The sequence below is a fragment of the Amblyomma maculatum genome, chromosome 8 (genome assembly GCF_055883805.1).
Source record: "Amblyomma maculatum isolate TAMU_Amacu chromosome 8, ASM5588380v1, whole genome shotgun sequence".
NCBI classification, from domain to species: domain Eukaryota; kingdom Metazoa; phylum Arthropoda; class Arachnida; order Ixodida; family Ixodidae; genus Amblyomma; species Amblyomma maculatum.
Window position 1 is genome coordinate 82,489,611 of NC_139351.1, and position 22,491 is coordinate 82,512,101.

The 22,491-nt window shown below is 45.2% G+C and overlaps 1 protein-coding gene across 1 annotated transcript; it reads left to right on the forward strand.

The window, feature by feature from the left end:
- The first annotated feature begins 3,566 nt into the window (after positions 1 to 3,566).
- LOC146181634 (uncharacterized) lies at positions 3,567 to 10,875 on the forward strand. The gene is made up of 4 exons (XM_084575524.1): positions 3,567 to 3,657; positions 5,171 to 5,505; positions 7,456 to 7,626; positions 10,299 to 10,875. The coding sequence occupies exons 2-4, from the start codon at positions 5,254 to 5,256 to the stop codon at positions 10,722 to 10,724; spliced, it is 849 nt and encodes a 282-aa protein (XP_084431650.1). The 5' UTR covers positions 3,567 to 3,657; positions 5,171 to 5,253; the 3' UTR covers positions 10,725 to 10,875.
- Positions 10,876 to 22,491: the final 11,616 nt, after the last annotated feature.

A 22,491-nucleotide genomic window follows, 5' to 3' on the forward strand; every position in this document is an offset into this window, starting at 1 on the left:
AAGCAGCTAAAATGTGGTGGTTCAAAGATAGTAATGAAAGAGAATCTACGGATAGCCGTGGAATACTCGAGTCTGTAGTGTTGAAGTGAGGTGAATTGCAGCTGTGCTTAGGCAGCGATATAAGGAAACGGGAACGGGTTTTGAATTCTTGATCAGTGTTATCATGTTTGCTGTATCTATTTGTCAGATACTTCAATCGTTCCTTTTAAATACGAAAGAATTAAACGTCCCATTTTGTGAAAAGCCGTGGGGGCGTCGTTCTGTTTCGTGAGATGGTCATAAAAGTCCCAGCGATAGCAGTAAAAATAGGTTTGTCACACGAAGCGGTAATATGATGCGCACAAAAAGCCTAACATGAGATATCATAGTGGATGCTTCCACGCTCATCAGCGACCGATGACACCCCCCCCCCCCCCCCCCCCCCCCCCGAAGACAGTCCATGCGTGTCGTTCGGGTACGTGTATTCGCCGCCGACAAACCCTCATGTGGCGACAGTTTTTCCGACATTGGTGTAAATACACTATAATGCAAACCAGTTGAAAAAAAATTAAAGACAATATTTTGTTGTCACAACTGAATTCATGTGCGGATTTTCACCGCAAACTTGTTATGGGAAAAGAAATTTCTGCAGGGACGCCGCAATTTTGTGTAATTACAACACCAAAGCACTACAAAAGATTACAGAGCTACAGGAAGGTCTGAGGCTGAGGTTACAACAGAACTATGAAATATTTGTTTTGCATTTTTTACACAGTCCTACAGTTTATTTCGACCGGGAACCATGTGTCGTGCAGCGCTCGATGGTATCACGATTTCTCTTTGTGCACAGCACGAATGTACCGTAGTAGTCAAGTAAGAAGATAGTTTAGAACACGGCTTTGGGCCGGCGACACAAATGCAGCCTAAATGGTATGCTTGCAGACCAATATTTCGGAGAGTACGGCTTACATGCGCAGTGTCAGGCTTCGCACTCTAAGGACCTGTAAGCAAACACATACCGAAAAAAAAATACTTGAGTGAAGAATGTTTTACATGTCGGCAATGTCATTTGAAATTGTTTTTCCCACAGTACTATACAGCTTTCGCATTCAGAAACGTAGGCAGGCTTAGGTGACTCTGTCATAATTCATGTATCAAGGAAATCACACTATGCTAATAAGGAGTAGAATTTCGAGCATATTGTCTGTGTTACATGTTGTCTGTTTCTTTGTCACAGACCTTATCTGCAGCGCGCTGATTGCCGAACTGAAACCCTGGTACAAAAATGGCGGTGAGATTCAATGGACATTATACCCAAAGTCGGATCAGCATACAAAGACGAAAATGGATGTTCACAGGTAACATTTCAAAAGCAAGCTCACATTTTATAGATTTCTGTGGAGCAATTACCTACATTCTCGCCATAAGTGTTCGAAAACGGAGTAGCAAGAATACAAAGCAGGAAGGAACGAAGAAATCCCTCAGCACAATAGACATTCATAATTGCAAAATCCTAACGTGAAAGGTTTTATGTGGTTCGTATATAGCACTAATGGCACTCTTCTCTAGCCGATACCCACTTATCTATCTCGGGCCAGAGGTGCGGCGGTGCACAACAAAGCCAGAAGGCAGATCGGTTATTGGTACGTCCCGGTATATACGCTGACCTTCCCTGGCACCGAGAAAGAAACATGCAGGCACAAAAAGGGACTCGTATGACTTGAACCCACGCAGCATTACTTAAACTCCGTGATATAATTAACTGGCCAACAGAATCGCCGTTTATTCTGCTGCTCGAGCTCTGACTAATCATGCTATAATAGTCTGAATGCCGTGCCAGTCCCATGAAAAAACATCGATGTACTAGAAATTTTTCAAGGAAAGCAAGGGCTTTTTCTTGCCCCGCACCCACTGTGCACTCACGCGCAGTGCGTTTTGCTGTCGCTAGTTAACGACAAAACATTTCCAAACATTCAGTTGCTCCGCAAAACACATTCTACTCTATGTCCCTCCCCTCACCTGTGGCATCACGACACGCCGTCTCTTTACGATGTCACCTGGGGCTGTTCCCAACGTCTACAGTCCCACATTGAAACTGCGACAGCGTGCGACTGAGACTAGCTGAACTTGTTTATTGCGCTTGTGTGGTGGTCACGACGACGTAACGATTATAGTGGGAGGAGAATGATGGCAGCACGCACTTAATTCAAACTAAGTTAGGTATGACGGCACCAACGTCCGAGTCTCCCCGACTGGTCTTTCAAGTTTACTAGCTAGAAGGAAGAATGATGGAGTCTATGTCTCCCCGATGACTCACCATGACCTCTTTTAGCGCTTTCACACCAAAAGACCCCATCGGAACGGATTCAAGCGGGACAGGTTCAAACCGGAGTCCTAGGGTTCAGTAGCGATGTGTCTTAACAACTCGGCAACAGCGGTGGGTGCTGTCGCTATTTAATAACCAGGTTTAATTTTGGTAAAACATCAGCCATATCTCGAAGAGACTCCAAAATGACGCGCCACGAATCCACGGTTTCCGCGATCAAACGCGCCTTTCACCAGAGCTGACTGCGGAGGACACTGTTAAATATCCGCCATTTAATGCGCCGGCTCCCAGATGGCGCAACGTGTACAGCTTTTGCACTATAATTGGTTTACCGGAAACACTCCACTCGTTTTATTTTTTCGACGCCCTTCTGCAGCCGCACCAACCCGCAAAAGACGAAAGGACGAAGGTGGAGTCGCTCACAAGACGTCGCAGCAGTCGTTGTTCAGGTTCATATACCATTAACAAAGCAACGCCAATATTATACTTCTTTTTACAAGCGGCTTGCAGCAGTAGGAAGGGTAAGGGCAACCTTGGCCGTATGATTGGTACGAACAACGTGAATGTGTCACACTGTGCCTGTCGACCACGGCGCAAGGAAATGACAGGAAAACATTCATATTGTGCGCGTCATCCTGCCTGATATGCACAAATCGTATTCACCTTCACTCATCATCAGCTTCAGCCTGCCTACACTGTCTGGAGGGCAAAGGCCTCTCGCAGATCAGCATATTATCGCGGTCCTGTGCAAGCTACAACCAACTAATCTGCTCCGCCTACCTTACTTTAAGCACTCCCTCTACGTTAGTCTTCTCCTTGATCCACTCACTTACCTTTTTTTTTCAGTTCGCATCCTTTCATTCATAGTCACCTTTCGTAGGGCTGCAACAGCTTGTGAAACGGGGTATACATGTTACCGACACTCCTCTCACCCCGGCGCTTCCTCCTCGCGGTCTCCTATCAGTCCAGCCTCCTGCCCTCCTCAATTTGCCAAATACGATCACGTCACTCTGAGCGTTTTTCTCTTTTACATATAGAGGGAGAGTTTCCGGCTCCTTTTTTTACTATTTTTCTTTCCGCGGTCTCCGACCGCTGTACTCACGCCTTTGCGATTTGAATAAACCTTGCGCTGAAGGATTGCGACGAGCGGATTGAGCTTTTAATATGATAAACAACTAGAACGTGGTTCCCATGCCGTGCTGCTCCTTCAGTTGTTGCAATAGGGAATGCCAAGGCAAGAGAGGTTTCCTGCCCCATCTGGCGAGCGCATCGCAGCAGAGAAAAAAAGAAACTAACTGCACACGACTGGTCGAGCTAACCTAAGGGCTTCTACAAAAGCGGAGATTCTTATGGTAAGTGTGAAGATATTCTCCTTTTCATTATCTGTTGCACTGAACCCGGCTGTTTTCTGGGAAATGCTATTTTCGAAGTGGCAGGCAGTATCTGCGTATGCGAGCATGGTGCACAAGCGTGGCCTCGGACGAAGCGTGTAAAGGCTGCCGGCAGATATCAGGTCGCGGCTGCTTATAAGAATAAGTTGCTATATTTAGTATCAAATATCATTCTGAATTGTTATTATGATTATCTGGTTTGATCTGAATATACTAAAACAGTTTTAAAGAACAGTCAGCTGACCTTAACGCATACTTGGACAAAGCTGTTCGTACTAATGGTTGCGTGTTTTCTTTATTTGCTCGCAAATGCAATTCCTGAAATTGAAACATCAATTGACTTCTGTGTAGCTAACAGTTCTTTATGGACATGGTAAGGGCACGACGTGATGCGGCAAACGACGGTGTCATGAGACACACCAAAAGCCAGATCTTTAAACGCGGTGTATGGTGTATTAGTCTGCCAACCAAGATCCGTATAACCCGAGCTATGGTCTTTCCAGTTGTGATGTATGGATGCGAGAGTTGGACTGTGAAAAGGGCTGACCGCCGAAGAATTGATGCGTTTGAATTGTGGTGCTGGCGAAGACTCTTAAGAGTTCCTTGGACTGCCAGAAGATCAAATCAGTCGATATTGTCGACCATAAACCCTGACTGCTCATTGAAGGGTCAAATTCTAAAGTTAAAGCTCAGCTACTTTGGTCATCTGATGAGAGGAGAGGAGTCGCTGGAGAAAGATTTGATGTTGGGAAAGGTTGAGGGTCGCCGGAGAAGGGGTAGGCAGCGAACGCGATGGTTAGATGGCATTCTCGAGGCATTGCAGATGAAGGTATGTGATGTTAAGAAGATAGTGAGAGACCGGAAAGCGTGGCGTGACATGGTCCATAGGGTCACGAAGAGTCGGACACGACTGAACGCCTGAACTGAACTGAACTGATGGTTTAAAAACGCGCATGACACTTCGAGGCTTCATATATTAGGTTTGGTGGTTTTCTCTGTTAAGATGAACCAGCGAAAGACACAGAAACAAAAGAAGAGAAGTACACGGGACAGCTCTCTCCTGTGTACTTCTTTTCTTGCGTTTCTATGTCTTCCGCTGATTAAATATGTTACATTGACACCATCTAGCCCAAATGGTCACCATGTTAAGGATTTTAAAAGCTCTTGTGGTTTTTATGCTGCTTTTGTTTTGTCCTTATTATGATTTGTACCTAATAGTTAACCTTCCTAGAAATAAAAAAAAAATCAGTTGTTAGCGCTCGTGTCGTCCCTTGTTTCTTCCACTTCGTCTCGTGTTCCACGCTGATTTAAGGCGACGACACCTCCGTCGTTAGCAGAAGAAATATTTTCCGGAATCAGCAATTTCTGCCTCAACATTGCATTTCTTTGTCGTCATTGCAATAAACAGCACTTTGCGGATATGAGGTAAGACCAGTAATGCATATAAGGTGTTTTACCTTCATTTCTTTTACAGCTGCCTTCCACTCAAGCAGACGACTACCGAAAGAGAGACTGCGGCATACAGAACCATTTGTGGACAGAATCTCAAGATCGCGAATGGCGAACAACCAAGATAAGACTCTCTCTGTGCACCTGATGAGGATTATGAGGCCAGATTCTCCTGATTGCGGGCTCAGAATTCCCTGCTCAAAAAGTGTCGAACGAGGCTCTGCGAATCCTCACGTGGCGGCTGTCTTTTACGACGGGAGTAATGGAATCAGCTGCCAGGCCCTCCGAAAAGGAGATGCGGTGGAACCAGTCCTTTCCATGGTCTCAAAGGCAGCCTTTGCCGTCCTGGAGAAAAATGAGGTGAGTAAACACATATCACAAAGCTCTTCGTTCATCTGCACTGAACTGTAAACAAATGACAATAAACTGTTATTGGACTCCACTGCGGTGGTACAGTGGTTAGGGCGCTCGATTTCTGTGCCCAAGGATGAATTATCTAATCCCGGCCGCGGCGGCCGCTTTTCGATTGAGGCGAAAAACAAGGCGTGCTGTGTGCTGTGATATGTCTATGAGAGTTTAAGAACCCCAGGTGGTCGAAATTTGCGGAGTGCTCCACTGCATAGCCAGAGTTGCTTTGGGACGTTAAACCCCAGAAACCAAACTAAGGCCGAAACGTGTTCGTTCATCTGCCCTAAAATGTAGAAAAAAAAATGACAATAAACAATATATGGAGCGGAATCATATGCACAAAGACATTTTATATCAAAGCAAAATTAAGCATAACAAACTATAAAATGCATTAAAAAGTAGAGAAGGTGTAAGCAGTTCTGAGCATCTACTTCGCATTTGATTAACTAAGCAAATCGGCTGTGAATGTTTTGTTTTAAAAAGCATGCCTTCATGTATGATGAACGAAGTTCTGGTTGCAGACTTGAGTGCTTGGTCAAAGAAGGATTGTAGAACTGGATCGCTCCGCTACTCTTTCTCAGTTGTCTCAGTGGCACCTTCAGCGAGAAAGAAGATAGACAGACATCGAAGTCGTCGTCGCTATTCGCTGTATCCGGTAAAGGGAAAACGGGCAAACACTCCGGCGTGAGCGCAGAAGTGTCCGCTTCTATATATGAGACAGTAATGTATTATTCTTCAAGGCGCAAAGCCGAATGCGCGAGTCTGCCAGACGGATCGTGCAGGACAATAAGCCAACAAAAAGAGTGATTTGGTAACAATCTTGAAATGACGTCCATGTGGATAATATCGAAACTTCTGGACCCCAGAGACGAACGCCAGACACTATATACCTCCGTTACCATTCCATCAGAATGAATCAGAATGACCATCAAATGCCACGCCATGAGTAAATTTCAGAAAGAATATTCAGGTGATATTGTCGAGCGAAGCACTTACGTCTCGCATTTAGGAATGTATTAGTTACCATTAACCGATCGGACAGATGTACACGGCAGTTGTGCCGTGAGGGAAAAGATAACGAAATCAAATAGGATTGACACATGACGTAAGCATGGACTCATGCGGTACTAACCATGCGACGGGCCCAAAAGGAGAAGGAAAAGTTAAGACACCATGGCATAACAGTGATCACATTAAACACAGCACGGTACCATAGAGCCATCTGAGCTCATCATGTCATCCATTTCCAGGGCGAACACTTCTCGTGTTTCATTTGGCGAATTCACAATATGATGTTCTCCATGCCAAGCAGAGTTCAACTAATCATGAAGCACGTGCAGTAGTGAGCAGAACAGAGATAACGGTGGCAATTGCATGTTTTGAGCACAAAATAGTCGGGTCTGGGGGAATGAAAAGGCAAGCAGACCAGCCAACACACGCGCGGAATTGCATTGAAGCTTATTGTAGGTAAAGACATTCGCGTGACCTGTAAAAGTTTCCGCGCTCAGGTAAGAGATCATTCCCACCAACAATCATATAATACCTTTGTTGTGTAAATTGCACACCCCACACTGTGGTGCCTGATATTGACTGAGGCCTTTATCATGTCATTTCAAGCCTTTTGCGTCGCAGAAAATTCGTTTCCTTTGTATTGAAGTATCCGCATTTCCCTGGAATTCCTTCCTGCTGTTCGCATAAGAAGGCAAAGCACACCAGCGGGCTTATGACATGTGGTTTCCAAACAACGAGAAAAAAAGGCGTCACATCAACCGTTTCAGCAGCATCAAATGTTGTTTAGGCAAGAAATAAGGTTAACGTTAGCTCTGAGTCACACAAAAATCTGTTCGGGAGAAATTATTGAACTCAGCCGCTGTCATACATATTTTGTTTGTTTCATTTCAGATGTGGGCTGATTCCGCACTTAAATTCAGCGAACAAGAAATCTTTCAAGCATTTCGAAGTACGCCCGTGGTGCGCACCAACGCTGAAAAGAAGTTCGATTACGGAGGTTGTGTGTTGAATTTCTTGGAGACACTAGGTGTGCATGTACCAAGGGATATCCAAAGAAAAATGGTGAGTCTTCATGCGTGCAATACGCCATATATAGAAACATCCTTATTTTCTTCCTACACGGTAATTTGTGATTAGAGAATACAAAAACAAATCACATTTTTATGCCAGTTTACAATGTACTGTCATAGGTGTCATACTCTTCACAGGTTGAAGTTCCCCTATGACAGTTTACAATGTACTGTCATAGGGGAACTTCAAGCTATGAAGAGTTCCCTCGCGTTGCTAGCGCCTTCTCACTATTCGTGCATCAGGGTCACCGTGTAACTTTGCAAAACAATTGCTGAGACAGAACATGTGTTTAACATGCAAGTGTTTATGTGGTTAGAGTACACAGTAGCAAGATCCTAGAGATTAATGTCAACACCTAGGATTTCTTTACTTCACCTCCAATTATTGGCATTGTGCTTTCTTTCCCACAGGGCCATACCGGGGCAAAAAAAAAAAAAAAAAGTCGAGAGTAATAGTGCAAGTTATAATCCTGATATTTAGCCATCAGCGCTTAATATCGTTTTCATGATAGAGGATGAGGTAAAAGCGCACTTTTTGTACCACACGAGTGGAGTGCATGGTACTCCCGCAAAGATCCGCCGCATGCTGTTATGGGGCGTGCCTTTGTTACAGTAGTATGGGAAGCAAAGGTGCGCTTCCTATTGTGTTAAAAACAGTACCTTTAGAAACACTGGCAATGAAACGGGTTTTGAATTAGAACACTAATGGCAACCTCCCCCAGATTTAAAAAAAAAAAAAAGCTGATGCAAAAGGGCACCTGGATGAAACTTTTTAATGCTGTTCACGTATAATTGCTTGGCCTTGATTATCAGTGACAAGATGTTAAAAAACAAACGAACAATGCGTTTCGTTTTTGCCCTTCTTAATTAAACACACTCTGAATGTATTTTGAAAGCCACTGAGTATTTAGTAGAGCGTGGCCCGCCTGCGTGCCATTCAACGATTTGGCGAGAAGACATCAACAGTTTTAAGAACACTTGAAGTGCACAGCTTGCATGGTTAGCACTTAGTGACTAATGTTCTTTTTCAGCCACTCTATAGGACAATAAACTAAGAAAGGACGTTAAAACGTCACTTCAAGGTTACCTGTGTAATGCATATAGAGCATTCAGACCAAGAGAGGTGTCACTATCTCGCCTCTTGCACCTTGAGGATGTGTGGTTGAAATTTAGCCCTGCAGTTGTACTGCAATACCTTATCTGTCTGTTTTCGTGAGAACTGTACTAAATATAAAATATAAAGCTCGAGCACGACGACACGTTTTCTTTTTTTTTTTTAATGTGACAGTGCATTTCTTTTCATTGCGCGTCTTTCGATGCTCATGTTTCAATAAGGAACATCTTCGTTGCTTGACGCAAATTTATGCAAGCACTTAATGAAAATTTGATCTTCCTTTACTTCATATTTTTCTTGTGTGGCAGGGTTCTGCACGACCTGGTCGTGAATGCTCCTGATGCATATCATTAGCTCAGCTAGAAATATTGTTAGCGGCAAAAACTACTGTTCGCATGTGCAACCCTGCATCAAACATAGGTATAGAATATACTGCTGGACGGACGATGCAGCAAAAAAAAAAAAAAAGATACGTTCAATTGTTTTCGTGGAATTCATTTTGTTCTGGCCATTTCTGATATTCTGCCGGGAACAAAACTATGGCTGATGCAACATGTTTTTATTCCTCGTCTTGTAATCCATGATGCTATCTCAATGTACAAGTATATTTTAAATATATTTTTTTATTTGAAATCGCGCTAGACATGTGTACGTTCGTCGTACTGCGCCATTTTCTTTATAAGTTTGTAAAACATTTATGCACATATGCTAGACTGTATACCAAAACTTGGCTTGCCACGCAAAGCTGCAGTTGCTTCATGGCGGCCCTAAAACCTCTGGTAAACCATCTGGTAAACAGTCGCAATAATTATAGGTATAAGTCTGGCTGATAACAATATTCACCTAACTACTCTCTACGTAGACTTAACAGCTCATACAAGACTTACGTGGCGTCGACAAAGGGTGCAGGCCTTTGCCTGCAAGCGAGCCCTATATGCTTGAGCTTTAGCACTGCGGGAGCGCCCCAAAACTGCGTGCTCCTATCGCTAGGTTGTGTTACGGAGCTGCGACTGACCAGGCAATGTTTATGCCATGCTTCATATTAAAATATAGGAAATAAATATATACAAAAAATTGGAAGGGGGAACGCGCCGATTAACAGGCACGCCTTACTCCCCCTATACCGGAGAAAATATCCAGGGCCACGTAGACCTTACTTTTCCGGTTCGCAGTCAACACTGCATTAACATCTTCTTTAAGGCACAAGTCCTTCAATGAAGACCCGGACAAAGAGATGTGCCCTCGTTGCCGAAGCCCAGCGACCGCTACCCATATCATATGGGACTGTCCAGGATATTCAGACGGTGCCTCGGCTGGCGTGGCTAAGGGGCGGCAAACCTGGTCTCAGTAACGGTGGCGATGGCCGCTTAGGATTCCTGCGCAAGCAGAACATAGAACGACTCTGCGCACTGTGCGATGCCACCACGCGTTAACGTAATGCCGATGGTTCAAATTAATACCGAACGTTCTACTGCTGCGTCGCTATTATTAATTTGTCACTTTTAGACTTTCAATCATTTGTGTCATATCTTGTTATGTGTTTTCTGCAGATGCCCACACAAACAACCGCCATTGCCGACGACTCTAACGGATTCTCTGAAATCAAGCAGGTTCCGTCTGCTCAAGATGAAGTTCCGGAATCAAGAGAGTTGGCAACGTTCGCCGACAACCAAGACGTCGGTGGGTCTTCCGATACCAACCTTTCTCCGGCTGCACAAGTTCCGGAGTCAACTGAGTTTCCAACATTCGTAAGCAACCAGAACATCGGTGGATATTTGGAAATCGATCAGGCTACTGCTGCCGAAGGTGTATCTTCGGAGTCATCTGAGCCGGGAACACTCGCTGGCAGCCAGAACGTCGGTGGATCTTCGAAAACAAAACAGATTCCAGCTTTCCAACATGAAGCTCCAAAGTCAACTGCGTTTGGAACATTCACTGGCAACCAGGCCGTAGATTGTACAAAAAAATTAAGTTGACAACACGTCTCTTCCGCAGCCTGAAAACTAAGGTCGGCGTTATTAATCGGGAGAACGTTTGAAATTTGAGTTTTGGTTACAGGCACTTGCATGAAATAACCTCATAATACTACCAAATATTTTTCGATCTTCCATATTTATTGTCAGAATAAAGAGCATGCGTTTTATGAAATCTATATTTAATGATGGAATTAAGATCATCTGTTAGAGCCGAAAAAAGGCCTTGCAGAAAAAAAGGAGTCTTGATTCCCGTGAACACTGACTTGGACTCACTTGATTTGAGGGTAGGGTTTGCTTTTGTTTAGTATTAGTATTTGTTTAGTAAAGTATTATTGAATCGGGAAAAGACGCGTAAATTTCGATTATTGAGTCGAGGGAAGATGCGTGAATCTCTGATACCAAGTGCAAACGAGAGAATCTCCATGGTAATGGGTCTCTGTTATGTCTAGGCATCGACCACTGGTAGGATAGAGCAGGTCAGAAATGTATGAGCTGGGCTGCATCACCAAAATATATGCGTATGGAGGCGCCGGTATATGCGACAGTGTTACTGTGTATAAGGGTCAATATTGGGCAGCCTGGGCCTGTCTGTGTCCACAGTGAAGGATGGGGGACATACTGCGGCCAACTGGTGAGATAACGGAGGTATGGGAACGTAATGGTGTCCAGGAAGCGCAGGAGCAATGGGAATAGGATGGATATGAGCCTGAGAAAGGATCGATGTGTTGCCTTGTTGCGTGGAGAAGAGGCGAGTGAGTTGATGATCGTGATGAAGATTAAGTAGGGAGCACATAGCTCTCTTTTCGTCTTTCTCTCCCCAATTGCCTTTCTTGCGCAGGGTGGATCGTCAGCAAATTATACACACGGGTAAATTCTATTTTTCATCAAAGAGTCGCTCTCTCGTTTAGCGTATCGAGAGAAATAAGACCGTATCATAGAGAAGCTGTGTAGAAGTTTGTACTGAGAGTTGGAGGGCCGCTTTGTAGAGGGTGTGCAAAAGAGATACCAATTTGGCTTATATGAGTTTGTGCAGGAGGGAGATATGGAGCATAGCTAAGCATTTTGTTAGGTGCTAGGGCTTGAAAAAGACGACAGGCCCGAACCTTGTGGAGGTCGCAGTGCCGTCTGACTACACGGAGGACAAGATGAGTGACCGTGTAACAGGTAAAAAAATCTTAATTAAGAGCCTGCGTTTTTGTAGGAATGGAGTGGTTTTCATGAACGCGGAAAGCTGAGGCTGCCGGGATGGAGTGTGAGTTCACAGTTACATGAATAAGGTTGTTGTGCGTGCGCTGATATTTAGAGTTGTAGTTCAGACTGATTTAGAGCGGGACTCAAGCCGGTCTTGGAAAGAAAGGTGAACAAATATCGAGATTCTACTAAAGTGAATACGCAATCTCTCCCGATGAGCCTGAGATGAAGCAGAGGGTAATGTCTTTGGCATATAATATATGATGCAGGCTGGGTATGCTCGCGAGTTGTTGCGCGAGGGCAAAGATGTCTAGGTTGAACAAAGTCGGAGAGAGGACAGCTAATTGCGGAGTGCACCGTCCAAGACTGAATGGTACGGAGGGAATCGGAGTAGAACATAAGCGAAAGGGTTCTTTGCGTTGGCGGAGGAAATTTGCAGCTATGTGTAAAGATTGGAGCCGCAGCCACTTTGGGCCACAACCTCTAGAATATGGTCATGAGAGATGCAATCAAAAGCCTTGTGGATGTACACAGTATCCAAAACATGTATCTGAGAGGAAGCTGGGTAAAAGAAGGTGAGTTGCTATATCAGGAAGATGTGTCAAGCAGAAATATGGGAGTAAAAACCAATAAAGAAGAGAAAAGTTTGTGAGATCCAGAAAATCGAGAAATCTTCTGGGAGCTAGACGTTCGGAAGCTTTTGCCACACATGCAGTAAGCGAGATAGAGCAAAGGACAGAAAGAGGTTTAGGTATGAGAGGGATAAAAGATGATATCAATTTCGACGGAGAGTTTCCCTCGGCCCAATGTCTTTTCATGGTACCGAGTATATGAAAGTGTATGAAATTGTGTCTTCACGTAGGATGCGTCGGTTTTGCTGCTGGCAAGCGCGAAATCGAATTCTGGGCAGGTCGATGGGCGTCTATTTTGGAGTCGAACCTACGGAGTAAGGTATGCGTCATATAGGAATTGGGGTATGTAGATATCAATGAGTGCTGTTAGTGACCTCATTAGCATTGCAACGTTAATGAGGCCGCAGCTCTGCACATGTGCAGAGCTGCGGCTTTTTCAACTGTGCGTGCAGTGGGAGGCTGAGGACCTAGAAGAGAGCGAAGATGCGAGATGGGCTTTTGAGGTAAGGAATGTATAATTTCTTTGTGAAACGAATTGAGGTGAAATTAGAGTTGTGCGTTCTGGGGTTTAAGCTACGCGCAAGGCAGTGGTCGTTTTTCGTTTACTCCACAGCTTGAGAAGGTTCGGATCAGGATGAGCTATAGGGGGTAGCATATTCGGTATTTGTTGCTTTGTGCGTTGTGAGGAGAATAGACCAAGTCGGCTGAAGTAATCTTTGAAGTGAGTAACTTGAAAGTTTGGCTTTGAGGTTGAGCCAGAAGTCATTCAAGTTGGTATAAGTATGTGTTTTGGGTTTCGGAAGATCAAGGGAGATCACTCAGAAACGTATTTCAGTGGCTTCCCAAGCTGTGTGTAGTTTGTCAGAGAAGAGTGAAAGATCAGGGGTTGGAGCTGTGTTTTCTGTTCGTCGGACGTACTGGGAACGGAAAAGTGGTTCTGATGCATGCGTATTTGCAGAAGGCTTCAGCATGAGTCAGTATCTTCAGTATGCGCCGGGAGTGTTCTAGTCACCGCTTTTAGGAATAGTGTAATTGCGGGTAGGGTAGTGAAAAGGAAAAGGTGAGAAAGGTACTATTGATGTGCATGTGAGTTGTGAAATTTAAGAACGTAAAGGGGAATAGCAGTTAATGTTGGGTAATAAGCGACCGAGATGGGTATGATTGCAAGGCCGCTGTGACCACAAGGTGTTCGAATTTGAAGAAATTTCGGATAACGGCGGAGACAAGAGGAGTTGTGAAACGTGGATTACTCGGCAGCCGAGAACGTTCAGGAAGAGTAGTGGCTCTTTTAGAAGAAGGAAATAAGGAAGACATGCTAGCGTGAGGAGGAATTGATGAATGGGAGTTTTATTGGTTTTAAGATTGCGGCAGTTCCATTGCTGTATCTCTAGGTTTTCTTTTGTGTGCATTGCCATGGTCTGACATGGACACCGCAATTTTTTCTGCGGGAGTGGATTTGCAAATGCATTTTGTAGGCGATTCGCTTCCTATGTGTCAATGAGAGTGCGGTATGAAATATGTTTAACAAAATGTACAGTAAGGTGAGAAAATTATAGTTCACAATAGTCATCAGTAATTTCATTATTGCAACAACTGTCTTTAATAACACTAAGACCGCATTGCTGTCTGATTAAGTCATGATATTTTCCCCGACTGCTTTTCCTACACGCCGCTGTCATCGGGTTCCGTTGCATATGTGGCATATATGGCTTCCGCCTTAAAACCATGCAATGTCGATCTTAGAAGAGCGCCCCAAGTCATTGTAGCGTTATTCTAAAATATGTGCGTCCTGCTTTGCTTGCACTTCATTTTTTCTTGCTGCTTTTTCATACTTACAGAATTTCTATTATAGCAATATAGTTGCTCGTCTCTGACAGTGGTATGAGTCCTTTCGTACTAAAAAACACTGCAGTACCTCCGCTGGAAAAATTCCGCAGTCTTGCTGGTGTTGTTGCGATACTATACGCGTCGTCATTTGTTAAATCTTTATTTCATTTTTATTAGCCATTCTTCTGAATGCTTTATTTCTGTAATTCCCTCAATGCCTTCCAGCGTCTTTAGACTATACAGCGAGAATTATGGATATGTTCGCTGGAACTCAGCGTAGATTTGTGGTTATTGTGATCGGCTGGGGCACGCAGAAGGATGGTGGTTCGATTTCTGGCGTAGGCAGGATTTTATTGCGAAAGCAATACTGTTCTAGATTTCGAGCCTTCAGCGTAACGCGGCCGGTAGCCACGTCTTACCCACGTGACGCTGTGACGTCACACCCCACGTGGGCTGGCAGGAGCTGCCAACTTGGGTCTCTCGTTTCACATGGGACGGTTAAGTCAGAATCAGCCTGCTAGGACCCTGGCATTCACGTTACCCCTATAGGCCACTAAGGCACGTTCATGCGGCTTGGTTAAAGCGGGGCTTTATATGTGGGCTGAGGAAGAATCAAAAGAGAAGAAGAAGAATGCTCGGTCACCCGCAGCTAATTCTTTCGCTCAATATTTGGTTCAGCAGCGTTGAACCTTTGAAATTTTTTTTTCTTGATTGTCAGCTCATGAGGACATGCACTGGCGACACGCTATGGTGACACGATCTAATTAAGCCACTCATGAGCCAGAAATGCTTTCCCATTGATACTGCCACTTAAGCCGATGCAGCTTGGGGACGAACTTTACAGGCCACAGAAGCCCTAGCAGAGCAGACAAGGCTGAGCCAGCCGAAGCGAAAGGGTGTGAAGACAAAGAAGACAAGCGTGCGCCAGTCAACTCCATGGTTCAGAGGACAACAAGAACTCCATGAGCCTGAATCAACGTCGGTGGAGGTAAATGACGAACAGCGTTATATAGTACCCTTCCCGTTGGAACAGGCACCGCCCCGGTGCCGCATTGAAAGGGAAAGCAGAAGCGCAACTGTGGTTGAGTTATGTTTTTAATTTCGTCGCTAGCTTTGTGAAAGGGACGCGCCACACTTCTGTGACAGCGAAAAATAGATAGAGAATCAATCAAATTCATGAAGTATACGCGCGAGAGTGTTCTTTTTCTACATCATGCTAGAAGATTATGTTATCGCTTATGTAAAAAATGGCAGGGACACTTTTGAATCATTTCCTGCGGGGTGTCAGATTCCTCCTACCCGACCTAGACCTAATGCGATGTCCTATAGCAGTGTAAATATTTCAGTAGAAGGTTTCGAACTTAGTATGATCATCATAGCGCTTTGAACAGAGAAGCGAACACTTCAATGTAACCTTCCAGAGGGAGGCTCATGATTGTTTGGAATGGCGAGGGCCCAGATGGAGTGTGCCAGAGTCCCGATGTGTTCAGTTACCCTTTCACCCTTCCATATGGAGGCTTCCTCCATGATGAAAGGAGCTGGTCAAGTTGGCAGCACTTTCCAAATCGAACATGCCATCTGGTCTCGTTGTGTCACACAAGACCAATTGTACGCCCGGCGATGATTGTGCATGGTCGAAAGTGAAATGAGCGCCGGTGTGTCACTGCACCTCCGAGCTTTCACTGCTTGGCCTTGTCACCGCAAACTATCACCTGCCAAGTGCATACTAGTGATGCTTAACACGAGAACTTTAAAGGCCCCATTCACCGAAAATATAACTGTACTACTGCCCACTCGAGCCTCTCTTTTAATATGAGAGGGGATATCAGAATCAGGATGACTCAGAACATTTTAATTCCCGATAACCTCCAGCCGCGTAGGCAAGGCACCTTCATACGGCTTGTTTAGAGCGAGGCATTATATTGGACTGGTCGCCTTCGCCATTGCGTCATACCCTTAAAGGCGGAGCTTAAGTGTCCCCAAAGTTCTTTCTTTTTTACGAGTTAATGGTCCTATATAGCGGGCGTAGTTCGCTATTTCGACGTGCAGACTTTTTGATTGATCGTGCCAGCCGTCTAGAGGAGGGAGCGACCCTGTTACAGGCGTAGTTTTGCGTGTCTGCGTTTGCGCAGCCTCTGTATGGGACAGTGTCAGATAGAACCTTCTCGGAGGAATCACACAGGGGGATTTTAGTACAAACTCAAATTCAGTACCCTGCCTGGTAGGTGGCGCTCTCAGCAGATGGCAAGTGTGCAATCCAATATTGCTTTTATTTTGAACTCTGCGCTCGGGTGAAAAGGGACATGTCATTGTTGCAGAAAAAATATTCGAATATGGAGGAAAAATACGTCAATATGCTATTTTGGGTTACACGTACACTACTTTGAGGGCATTGAGTCGCTTACAACATGTACTATGGAGGCGTCGAGGTCTCAAAATAACATTTATGGTGCAGAATACTGCCAATGAAAAAAAAAAAAGAAAAGAAAACTCACGACAGTTCTACAAGGGTGTGTATAGAACCGAGATTTGCCCAGGGGTGAAGAGCTTGAGATTCATGAGGAAGAGCTTGGCCTCCTTGAGGCCTCCCTTTATTGGCAAGGTAAGCATGCCGCAGAAGCCATGAGCACTGACGCGTGGCTACCTCAGCTCTGGGTGGGTGGGAAGACCTGCAGCGTAGCGTAGTACGTACAGTCATGCACACACCTGTCTAAAGAGCACAATCGACACAATGCGGAGTAAACATACGAGTGACCTATGGTTCGAAGAAATTGTTGTACGTTCTCACCTCCAGAGAATGTGTTGGACTTCAACATATGACATTTACAGCGGTCGTCCATGCAGTGAAAGTAGTCATGAATACACAACACAAAGTGCCTCAGTGTGCTTTTTACATGTCTGGGGACTAGCGTACCCGATTTGGTAATGCACTGAGAAATGACGGTAGAAACGCTGAATATCGTCTTCTTTCTGCGTGATTTACCTAATTTCCCGATTAACTCAGATCCTGACTTCTCGGTCTCGTTGTCGACTCGCCTTATACTACGCCGCTACTTCGGGATCCGTCCACGTGGTGTCCCAGTCGAAAATAAATTGTTGGCTAAAGCTGGAAAATTTCCAGTTGGTGCCATTTGAATTCTCCAGTTGTGCTTTGCCCCAGTTCGACCAGTTGGCACCAACTAAAACTAGGTTTTGGACAAAATGGGATCAATATGCCCTAGGCAAATGGACTGCAATCCAGAATAGGGTACATACCTCCTGTGCAAAATTTAAAAAAAAAATACTTGCACTACCTTGCATTTTTGTAGCGTTTCGGTGAAGTGGCAGCTAGTTGGGGTGTACATGGGATGTGCTATCTGAGAGTTTAAAATTCAAGTGAAACAAGAGTTCTGAAATCAATCACTGAAACAAGCCAGGCACGTATATATCACAGCTAAGTCGCAGACACATAGCATAGACAGGCACATACAGAAACGTACTTTGTACACATGTATAATTTTGAATTTATATATATATATATATATATATATATTATTATTATTATTATTATTATAGTTGGTAATCTTCGTCATCATAACCACTGGCATGAATCTTCGCTATGCCTGACGCTCCGCTGCGAGTTCATCGTCAGCCATCGGCACCTGCCAGTAGCCAGAGCGCAAATCCAAAGAAGAGAAATACTCGCCTGTAAACAGTCCAAGGCGTCGTCGATTCGTGGCAGAGGATAGACGTCTTTGCGTGTGATCTTGTTTAGCCTAAAGTAATCGACGAGAGTGCAGCGGTGGCGTAGCGGTAGAACATCCGCCTCGCATGCAAGAGGACCGGGGCTCAAATCCCGGTGCCGCGCAATTCTCCACCGGATGGAAAAAAAAAAATCCGCGTGTCGATGGAATTGCATAAACAGGTTTGGGGTGCGACCTGATGCCGGTGAACACCTCCGGCAACGCACTCCCTCACCAGAACAGGAGTTGGCCACCCTGGTGCAGTAATTGGCCACAACCTCCTATGACAAGCTCCATAAAACCCCGGCCCTCAGTCACCAGCGGCTGCGGAACAACTGACCACGGCGGCGGTCAGACCTGTGACGCAGCAGGGGGTGCTAAGAAAGCCTGGCTCCGCTGGACAGGCCGCCATCGGAATCTGACCCTGGCAACGTTTAATGCTAGAACCCTAGCTAGTGAAGTTAGCTTAGCAGTGCTGTTAGAGGAACTAGAGGGCATGAAATGGGATGTCATAGGGCTTAGTGAGGTTAGGAGGCCGAATGAGGCATATACTGTACTGAAGGATGGACATGTACTGTGTTATCGAGGTTTACCAGAGAGGCGACAACTAGGAGTAGGTTTCCTTGTCAATAAGTATATAGCGGGTAATATAGATGAATTCTACAGTATTAATGAGAGGGTTGCAGGCATCGTAATTAGGCTTAATAAGCGGTATAAACTGAAGGTTGTACAGGCCTATGCACCTACATGTAGTTATGATGACCAGGCAGTTGAAAGCTTCTATGAAGATATAGAATCGGCAATGCGAAAAGTAAAGACGTTGTATACTGTACTAATGGGGGACTTCAATGCCAAGGTAGGGAAAAAACAGGCAGGAGACAAGGCAGTAGGTGACTATGGCATTGGCTCTAGAAATAGCAGGGGGGAGTTACTAGTTGAGTTTGCAGAGCGCAATAACTTACGAATCATGAATACCTTCTTCAGCAAACGGAAGAACCGGAAATGGACATGGAAAAGTCCTAACGGGGAGACTAAAAATGAAATCGACTTCATAATGTGTTCATCCCCCGCCATTGTGCAAGATGTAGAGGTAATCGGGAAAGTGCGATGCAGTGACCACAGGATGGTGAGGTCCCGAATTAGCCTGAATCTGAAGAAGGAACGCAACAGATTAGTAAGAAAGAAGTCCATCAATGAATTAGCGGTGAGGGGGAGGGCAGAAGAGTTCAGGATCTCGCTACAGAACAGGTATTCAGCTCTAACTGAGGATGGCGACATTACCCTAGAGGCAAGGAACAATAATTTCAGAGATATCATTACTGAGTGCGGGGTAGAAGTAGGCGGTAGGATAGTTAGAGAGGATACCGGTAAGCTATCTAAGGAGACGAAAGATTTGATTAAGAAACGCCAGAGTATGAAAGCTTCCAATCCAACAGACCAGATCGAATTGGCCGAGATATCAAAGCTAATAAATAAGCGCAAGGTGGCCGATATAAGGAAGTATAACATGGAGAAAATTGAGCATGCTGTAAAGAACGGGGGAAGCCTTAAAGCGGTAAAGAAGAAATTGGGCATAGGCAAAAACCAGATGTATGCGATAAGGGACAAGGCGGGCAACGTCATCACTAATATGGACAAGATAGTCAAAGTAGCCGAGGAGTTCTATACAGATCTCTACAGTAGCCAAAGTAGTCAGGACCGTAATGAGATTGGCGCTAGGGAAAAACAGTCAGACGTTCCACCAGTGACGAAGGACGAGGTCAAGAAGGCACTAGAAACTATGAAAAGGGAGAAATCAGCTGGAGAGGATCAGATAACTACAGATTTGCTGAAGGACGGGGGGATATGTCTACTGGCCACCCTGTATACGCAGTGCATGGTGTCATCGACGGTACCGGAACCATGGAAGAATGCAAACATTATCCTCATTCACAAGAAAGGGGACTCTAAGGACCTTAAAAATTACAGACCAATCAGCTTACTGTCTGTTACGTATAAGGTATTTACTAAGGTGATCGCTAATAGAATCAGGACAACCTTAGACTGCAATCAAGCAAAGGATCAAGCAGGGTTTCGGAAACGATACTCTACTATCGATCATATCCATACCATCAATCAGGTGATTGAAAAATGCTCGGAATATAACCAGCCCTTATACATAGCATTCATTGATTACGAAAAAGCATTTGACTCAGTTGAAACCTCGGCGGTGATGCAGGCATTGCGAAATCAGGGGGTAGACGAGCCGTACGTGAAAGTACTGGAAGATATATATAGTGGCTGCACAGCAACCATAGTTCTGCATAAAGAAAGTAACAAAATTCCCCATAAACAAAGGTGTTCGGCAAGGAGACACAATCTCCCCAGTACTATTCACAGCTTGTTTAGAGGAAGTATTCAGAGACTTGGAATGGGAGCAGTTAGGGATAAGGGTAGATGGAGAATACCTCAGTAATCTGCGATTTGCTGATGACATTACCTTGCTAAGCAACTCGGGGGATGAACTGCAAATAATGATTGATGACCTAGACAGAAAAAGTAGAAAGGTAGGCTTGAAAATCAATATGCAGAAGGCTAAGGTAATGTTCAACAGCCTCGGGAAGGAACAGCAGTTTACATTAGGTAGCGAAATACTGGAAGTAGTAGGCGAATATGTCTACTTAGGACAGGTAGTAATCGCAGATCCGGACCATGAAAAGGAAATAACAAGAAGAATAAGATTGGGATGGAGCGCATTTGGCAAGCACTCGCAGATTATGACTAGCAGCTTACCGGTATCGCTCAAGAGGAAAGTATACAACAGTTGCATCTTGCCTGTACACACCTATGCGGCTGAAACGTGGAGGCTAACTAAGAGAGTTATACTCAAGTTGAGGACAACCCAGAGGGCTATGGAACGAAAAATGGCAGGGGTAACATTAAGAGATAGGAAGCGTGCAGAGTGGATCAGAGAAATAACTCAAGTTACCGACATTCTAGTGGAAATTAAGAAGAAGAAATGGACATGGGCAGGACATGTAGTGCGAAGAGAGGATAACCGATGGTCGCTGAGGGTAACAAACTGGATTCCAAGGGAAGGAAAGCGTAGCAGGGGGCTGCAGAAAGTTAGGTGGGCGGATGAGATTAAGAAGTTCGCAGGGGTCAAGTGGATGGAGCTAGCACAGAACCGGGTTAAGTAGAGAAATATGGGAGAGGCCTTCGCCCTGCAGTGGGTATAATCAGGCTGATGATGATGATGAATCGACGCAAAACCGGATGGAACCATCTTTCTTGGTGACCAAAACAACCGAAGAAGCCCATGGACTGTTAGATGGCTGTATGACACCCCGGTGAAGCATGTCGTTCACGCTATCAGCAATGACTTTGCGCTCAGAGGCCAAAACGCGTCGTTCATGTCAGTGGTTATAATGACGAAGATTACCACACTACAGGCCGGCATTCTTTTCGACCCCACCAAACTTCGAGCAGTTGCAAAGTTTCCGAAGCCCACCTCCCTGAAGCAGCTCCGGAGCTTTATAGGCCTCTGCTCCTATTTTCGACGCTTCATCTTGAACTTCGCCTCTATCATCGCTCCTCTGACCCAGCTCCTTGCCGGCAGCTCCGACCTTTCCGCCTGGACTCCAGCCTGCGATAAAGCCTTCGACACTTTACGCCGCCTTTTGGTTTCGCCTCCCATTCTACGCCACTTTGATCCGACTGCGCCTACGGAGATCCACACTGATGCCAGCGGTATTGGGCTTGGTGCCGTCCTTACCCAACGTAAGCCTGGTTACAGCGAGTATGTTGTGGCATATACGCCAGCCGAACATTGACGAAAACAGAGTCCAATTATTCAGTCGCAGAAAGGGAATGTTTGGCCATTACTTGGGCCATCGGAAAATTTCGTCCCTATGTGTATGGCCGACCGTTTTATGTTGTGACCGATCACCACGCTTAGTACTGGCTGGCCTCTCTGAAAGACCCATCCGGTCGCCTTGCTCGCTGGGCTCTCCGTCTCTAGGAGTATGACATTCATATCATTTATCGATCAGGTCTGAAGCATACGGACGCGGACGCTCTTTCCCGCTCTTCATTGCCTAGTGATTCCTCGTCTGACCACGTCTGTGCTTACGATTTGTCGACTCTCGCCACTGTCGACATGGCCACCGAGCAGCGGAATGACCCGTGGATCAGTGCACTTTTGGATTTCCTTTCGAGTCCTACTCCCGGTCATTCATCGAAAGCACTCGTCCAGCAAGCCCACCACTTCTCCATCCGTGAAGGTCTTCTCTATCGCCGCAATAATTTGCTGGACGGGCGGAAATGGCTTCTATTCATCCCACGTCATCTCCGCGCCGAAATTTGCGCTGCGTTCTATTGTGACCCACGGGTGCCCACGGTGGCGTATTGAAAACC